Source organism: Erinaceus europaeus, chromosome 4 (assembly GCF_950295315.1).
Source record: "Erinaceus europaeus chromosome 4, mEriEur2.1, whole genome shotgun sequence".
NCBI lineage: Eukaryota > Metazoa > Chordata > Mammalia > Eulipotyphla > Erinaceidae > Erinaceus > Erinaceus europaeus.
Genome location: NC_080165.1, coordinates 53,887,052 through 53,894,344, shown reverse-complemented (window position 1 = coordinate 53,894,344; position 7,293 = coordinate 53,887,052). Strand labels below are relative to the sequence as shown.

At 48.7% G+C, this 7,293-nt stretch overlaps 1 protein-coding gene across 2 annotated transcripts; it reads right to left on the bottom strand.

The window, feature by feature from the left end:
- Window positions 1–1,844: 1,844 nt before the first annotated feature.
- TUBB (tubulin beta class I) lies at window positions 1,845–5,783 on the bottom strand. Of its 2 annotated transcripts, none has more exons than XM_060189409.1 (4): window positions 5,531–5,783; window positions 4,063–4,171; window positions 3,556–3,666; window positions 1,845–3,045 (listed from the first exon to the last, which is right to left on the bottom strand). In XM_060189409.1, the coding sequence occupies exons 1-4, from the start codon at window positions 5,585–5,587 to the stop codon at window positions 1,988–1,990; spliced, it is 1,335 nt and encodes a 444-aa protein (XP_060045392.1). In that variant the 5' UTR covers window positions 5,588–5,783; the 3' UTR covers window positions 1,845–1,987. The 2 variants fall into 2 exon arrangements, with proteins under 2 accessions (XP_060045392.1, XP_060045393.1); XM_060189410.1 differs by lacking the exon at window positions 5,531–5,783 and adding an exon at window positions 4,282–4,300.
- Window positions 5,784–7,293: the final 1,510 nt, after the last annotated feature.

The following is a 7,293-nucleotide window of genomic DNA, read 5'->3' as shown; positions in this document are numbered from 1 at the left end:
AAGAAGAAAAAGAAACTCACTCCTCAGGCTCCCAACTAAAGCAATTTAATAAAAAGTGTTAGTGCTGGTTGGGGGTAGATAGCATAATGGCTATGCAAAGACTCGATGTCTGAGGCTACAAAGTCCAATCCAAACTAGCAAACACCCACACCACAAGCCAGAGCTATCAGTGCTCTGGTTAAACAAAACCTGCCTAAAATTACTAATATGACCAAAGGAAGTTGTTCAATTTCCAAGGAAGATCTTGACTTGCAAATACTCCACCCCTGAGCTCCAAGGAAGATCTTTTAGAAAATTGTTTTTATGGGAGTGGGTTAAGCGCAGGTGGTGCAAAGCACAAGGACCGGCATAAGGATCCCAGTTCGAACCCCGGCTCCCCACCTGCAGGGGAGTCGCTTCACAAGCAGTGAAGCAGGTCTGCAGGTGTCTTCCCCTCCTCTTTCCATTTCTGTCCTATCCAACAATAAAAACAAGGGCAACAAAAGGGAATAAAATATTTTTTAAAAAATTGTTTTTATATATAGAGCATGAAGTGTCAAGTTTAGCAGTGCATGCATTTAGTTTTCAGTAGTTTATAGAAAAAATAAAGCAGTGCCCTGCTTCTATGTTGATCTGAAATGGTACAAGCCTGGCTTTCAAGTCTGGATTTCTAAGGATAAACCTGTGATCCAACCTATTTCTGGTTTATGTACCTAGAAGGCCTGAGAGTCTTCCACAAGTCCCAGGGAGCACTAGTACTAAAGGCCACTGGGAACAGTGCAGGCACCCATTCAGTGGCTAAAAGAAACCAGCACCAACCAGAGATTAAATGCCAGAGCAGTGTATGATGTAGATCAGTTAAGTAGTAGGATGTGCTCATCACTTAACGTATACAAGAATATACTGGTTTTATGGGAGGTGGCACTGTAGATAAAGCATTACATTCTTAAGCATGAGGTCCTGAGTTCAAGCCCCAGCAGAACACATACCAGGAATGGTATCTGGTTCTTGTTATAACTTGAAACCCATGTGTCCCTCTGTGAGCTTTCCCTAAATAAGCACACCTCACAACTTACGTTTTGTTCCAATTCTCATTTATTTTTGGCTCTTGGGGAGGGCAATTTCATCTTTTCAATATGAAAAAAAGCAAGTTCAACACAAAGTAGAAATTTGAAGTGTAGAATAGGGCAAAACCAAAGGTGGGGGTAAAGGCAATAGCAAGAGATGTTACCAAAGGTGGGTCTCCAGTCCCCTCTCCTCTGGGGAATGACTCACCTGGGTACTACACTTCCATATATATACAGCAGGGCTGGCATTCCTCTTTTTGGGCAAAAAAGAGGGGAATAAGGACAGACTTTCTGGACTTTCCCCCCTTCTTGACAGTTCCCCTCCAACATGGGGAAAAGAAGTCCAATGTGAGAAGTAAACAAGAAAGACTCCCATTTGACAGAAACTACTAACAAAAGACAACTCAGAACAGAGCTTAGAAAACAGAAATAATACTGTTATATGCCTCCCCTGAAGTTGAGGAGAAGAAATGCCTAGAATAGTATAACTTCAATAGCCTGACCCCCTCCTCCAAAATTGCTCTAGAATAGAAAAATCCCACCACCTCTGCCTCACAGGGACCTCTACTTGAACTCAAAGTAACCTGGTTTTCTTTCACTTGGCTACTGAAGGAGTTAAATGGTGGCCATTTTGGTTTTTTAGCACATGGTTCTAAGTGGGACCTGGATGAGACCCAGCTTCTGGGGGAATGATCTTAAAAACAGAAAAGGAAATATTAACTAGATAGATGACAGTGGGCAACAGGTTACCCAGAATGGCAGAAATCTAGATTTCCCAGAGTGGAAAGAGAGGAGACATTCAACAAACAAATATTTATTGAGCGCCTGTTTAGAATCCCTCACCCCCACCACAAAAAAAAGGGGGGGCAGAAAAAGCAAATTCTGAGGGAGAGAAAGGGGCAATTGAGAAGGCCGAGGGAACTGAGGTGACTGGGCTCTGCTTAGGCCTCCTCTTCAGCCTCCTCACCGAAATCTTCCTCCTCTTCTGCGGTAGCATCTTGGTACTGCTGGTACTCAGAGACGAGGTCGTTCATGTTGCTCTCAGCCTCAGTGAACTCCATCTCGTCCATGCCCTCACCTGTGTACCAGTGGAGGAAGGCCTTCCTGCGGAACATGGCAGTGAACTGCTCTGAGATGCGCTTGAAGAGCTCCTGGATAGCTGTGCTATTGCCGATGAAGGTGACTGCCATCTTGAGGCCACGGGGTGGGATGTCACAGACAGCTGTCTTGACGTTGTTGGGGATCCATTCCACGAAGTAGCTGCTATTCTTATTCTGCACGTTAAGCATCTGCTCATCTACCTCCTTCATGGACATCCGCCCACGGAAGACAGCAGCCACAGTGAGGTAGCGACCATGGCGAGGATCACAGGCAGCCATCATATTCTTGGCATCAAAGACCTGCTGGGTGAGTTCGGGCACAGTGAGAGCCCGATATTGCTGGCTTCCACGGCTGGTGAGGGGGGCAAAGCCAGGCATGAAGAAGTGGAGACGAGGGAAGGGCACCATGTTGACTGCCAGCTTGCGGAGGTCAGCATTGAGCTGGCCAGGGAAGCGGAGGCAGGTGGTGACACCGCTCATGGTGGCTGAGACGAGGTGGTTCAGGTCTCCGTAGGTTGGAGTGGTCAGCTTGAGGGTGCGGAAGCAGATATCATAAAGGGCCTCGTTGTCAATACAGTAGGTTTCATCAGTGTTCTCTACTAACTGATGAACAGAGAGGGTGGCATTGTAGGGCTCAACTACAGTGTCAGACACTTTAGGTGAGGGAACCACACTGAAGGTATTCATGATTCTGTCAGGGTACTCTTCTCTGATCTTGCTGATAAGTAGGGTGCCCATTCCAGAGCCTGTGCCCCCACCCAGTGAGTGGGTCAGCTGGAAGCCCTGGAGGCAGTCACAGCTCTCTGCTTCCTTTCGTACCACATCCAGGACAGAGTCGACCAGCTCAGCTCCTTCAGTATAGTGGCCTTTGGCCCAGTTGTTGCCTGCCCCAGACTGACCTAGAATGGGAGTCATCAACAAGCTTGATTAGCGCAAAAGATACGGAACCTGGGCCAGGGTAGAGAGCACAATGGTCATGCAGAGACTAATCTGAGGCTCCAAAGTCCCAGGTTCAAAGGCCCCACACCACCCTAAACCAGAACTGAGCAGTGCTCTGGCTTAAAAAAAAAAACAGGGCTGGGTGGTGGTACACACAGTTGAGAGCACCTTAGAATGCACAAGCAGGGGGAAAGCTTCACAAGTGAAGCAGTGCTGCAAGTGTGTCTACTCTTCGCTCTATTTCTGGCTGTTTCTACCCAAAAAATAAAGATAAAAAACTTTTAGTTAAGTAAATTAAATTATAAAAAAAACACATTTCCATCTCCCCCTTTAGGACAATTGTGGTGGACACCACATTTGTTTTATACACCGGTATAATTTCCCATCTAAAGCAGTCACTACTACTACTCTACATTCAAGATTTCAGAATGCAGCCAAGCAAATTAAATGATGTCTTCTTTGTAACTCACCAAAAACAAAGTTGTCTGGTCTGAAGATTTGACCAAAAGGACCTGAGCGAACAGAGTCCATGGTCCCAGGTTCTAGATCCACCAAGATAGCACGAGGAACATATTTGCCACCTACATGGAAGTGGGAAAGCAAAAGTTAACACATAAGGTAAGGTAAATAGAGGTTGAGACAGGCAGAAACACAAACTTCCTGATTTTAAGCGCAGCCACCAGGTGGCAGCAGAGCTGGGTTTTTTTTGGCCCCAACGTGGGGATTGAAGTTAGATGACATAAAAGGAATGAGTTCATTCAACGGGGATGCAGTTCTCCAGGGCTATTAATAGCACTCAGAAATGCAGCTGGAGAGCGGGGGTAGACAGCATGATGGTTATGCAAACAAACTCTCAAGCCTGAGGCTCCATCAAGTCCCAGGTTCAATCCCCCGCACCACAAGCCAGAGCTGAGCAGTGCTCTGGTAAAAAAAAAAAAAAAAAGAAATGCAGCCTGTCCTGTGGCTTCTGCCCTCACCTGTGGCTTCATTGTAATACACAGAAATGCGGTCCAGCTGCAGGTCGCTGTCCCCGTGATAGGTGCCGGTAGGATCGATGCCATGCTCATCACTGATCACCTCCCAGAACTGTCGGAGAGAGCGCAACTGAGTTCTCCACAACTCAGATCCCAGTCACTTATGCCCCATGCCGCCATTTTACTGGACACGCCCTTGCAAAACCCAAGCACCCGCTCGACCTGTCTGCAGTGCCCTTCTAGACGCCCCCGGGAAAGCCGTTTTCACTGCCTGGAATGTGAATTGATGTGCAGCGGGAGAGGGAAAGGCGAGGGTAGGCCCCGCGGGGAGGGGATGGAGGCGGCCCACCTGCTACGCGCGCCCGCCTGTACCCACCCCTCGCTGGGCACCGCCCCTGCCCGCCTCGCACAAAGGGTTCGGATCGCAGCGAGGCGTGGCCGCTGCTACCGCAGCCGACCCCACCCCCACGCCATCACGTGACTGCGGCGCCGCGCGCGCAGAGCAGCCGACAAAGAGAGCGGCGCGTAGGCGGGGCCGAGGCGCGAAGTCGGCGCGCCAGGGGCGGGGCCGCCGGGGGAGTGCGCGCCCCCGCCCGCCCGCAGGGGCTCATTGTCCGCGAGCGCCCCACCCCGCCCCCGCAGGGTCCCGCCCTTTTGCTACAACGTAGCAGCAACACTTCCTCCTCACCCCTCCCCCGCTACACTGTAACCGCGCGCGCCAAAAAAAAAAAAAAAAAAATTCCCTTCTCTTCAGAATGATCGCCCTCACCCTGTCTGACCATTGCGTCTCTAGAGGGTCCCCTAAAAGAAAATGGCTTCCCTTTATTCCCATTATCTGCTTAAGCACGTAATGATCTCGTTGAGAATTGGAAAAAAAGGTAAAAAAAAAAAAAAAAAAAAAATCACCCCAGCACAGTTTTAGCCTGCATTCAGAATCTGCAGGACCGCCCTCAGAAACCGCGGGCGCGCTAGGACCGCTGCTCTTTTGTGCAGGGTAACACCCAGTGCAGCCCACCCCGGCCCCATCCTTGGGCTCCAGCCTCTGCCGCTGGCCTAACCTCGCCCTTTCTCCTTCCGGCTTAGTTCCACCAAGCCCACCTAGGGGGGTTTACTAGCAGAAAACCTCACATCGCTTTGTTTCGGGCCGTTTCCGCATTTCCTTCCCTCTTTCCTCAGTCCTTGAACCGTTCTCTAGCAGAAATCTCATTGAAACTCCGACGAGGACCCACCCACCCCCCCAAAAAAAGAAAAGGACCTAGAGAATGCATTCAATAGCTCCCCCAAAAATGATCTTGCCGGGGGGAAAATAACGTTCCATTTTCAAAAGCAAATTCAACCTACAAACTTTTGTTTTCTAGCAAATCTTGACTAAGAATGCAGAGAGCAAGTGCCCCATAAGCATTCGTCACGATTTCTCCCTTCTCAAAAATGAACTTTTTTTTTTTTCTTAAAAGAGGTTTAAAACTCTTACCTTAGCACCGATCTGGTTGCCACACTGACCGGCCTGGATGTGCACGATTTCCCTCATGATTAAAATTTACTTAAAACTTTGTGCTCGCCTCAAGATATGTACGGGGCAAGAAAAAAAATTAGTATATATTCTTTCTTTTTTTTTTTTGCTTTGCTGCTGTTAGTCGCCGGCTGGAAAGCTGGGACGTGCCCCGGAGGCTGGAGCAGCGAGGTCCGAACGCCGCGGCAGGAAGATTCTGAGAGGGAGGAAAAGAGGGGAGGGCGCAGGAGGGAAGGCGGGCAGGGCGGGGCGCGCGTGCGCCGGACTTGGAGGCGGGAGAAAGAGCTCTGCACCACCGTCGGAAGACAAAGCCTCCGCGAAGCAAGCTCTGATTCGTTGAAACCAGTCAAATATCAGCCATCCATTGGTCTCTGCTGCGGGGCCGAGCGCAGGGCTCTCTGGGAATTGTAGTGCTCTATTGTTGTCCACGCTGCAAAATGAAGGGACGAATGGATATGGGTACCGGGTCTGGATTTGAGATTTTTGTGATTTTTTTTTTTTTTGAAAAGTGAGTTTTGCGCAAGATTAGTTTTCTTTGTGCCCCATTTTTTTTTTTTTACAAAAAAAGACGTTTACTGGGATATAGAAATTGAGAATCTTTTTAAGTACCAAGCTTTGGGAGGTGGGTTGGAGGACACGCCCTGAAAGCTCCCCCTATGCTGGCGCTTGGGAAACGCTGGACTGCTGAGCTCAGCAAAAACTGGAGAGAAATGCGGCACTGAACTCTATCAAACAGCCAGTCCTTTGATTACCCAAGGCATGAACTCTAGTAAGCCGCTACTCCCCCATATGCCTCAGGGAGGAGGAGTCGATTGTCATCCTGCTATTTCCTTGGGAGTTTTTTAATGATATTGTTAGAAAGGGATACAACATTGCAGCAAGGACTTTTCAGGATAGAGATATAATTATCTGATGGATCTGTTCAAAGAGAAGCTGATCTCTGGGTCTCGTGATGCTAGAAGTCTTTGTCCTTCCTTGTATGCAATCTGGGTCTTAGAGTAAAGATGTAGTCACATCAAACAAAACTATGAGGTGAGGTATCTGTAGCATTTCAGTGTATTTTAAGTTTGCCTTTAGACACTTTGATGAAGTCAGTGATTTATCTTTTTTATGTATTTACTTGATAGAAACAAATAGAAAGGTGGGGGTCGGGCGGTGGCGCAGTGGGTTAAGCGCACGTGGCGCAAAGCGCAAGGACCAGCGTAAGGATCCCGGTTCGAGCCCCCGGCTCCCCTCCTGCAGGGGAGTCGCTTCACGGGCGGTGAAGCAGGCATGCAGGTTTCTATCTTTCTCTCCCCTCTCTCTCTGTCTTCCCCTCCTCTCTCCATTTCTCTCTGTCCTATCCAACAACAAAGCAACGTCAACAATGGCAATAATAACCGCAATGAGGCTGCAACAACTAGGGCAACAAAAAGGGGGGGAATGGCCTCCAGGAGCGGTGGATTCATGGTGCAGGCACCGAGCCCAGCAATAACCCTGGGGGAAAAAAAAAAAAAGAAAGAAAGAAATAGAAAGGAAGAGAGGCACCTGCTCCACGACTCACCCCCTGCAGGTGGGACTTGGGGTCTTTTGTCCTTCCTGGTGAGGTGTGTGCAACCATGTACTTCACCACCGGACCCCAAGTCAGTGATTTTTTTTTCAGTTTATTTATTTCACTGACAATGGTTCCCCATTGTAACTTTGTTGTTTTTTACCAGAGCACTTCTCAGCTCTGGTTTATGGTG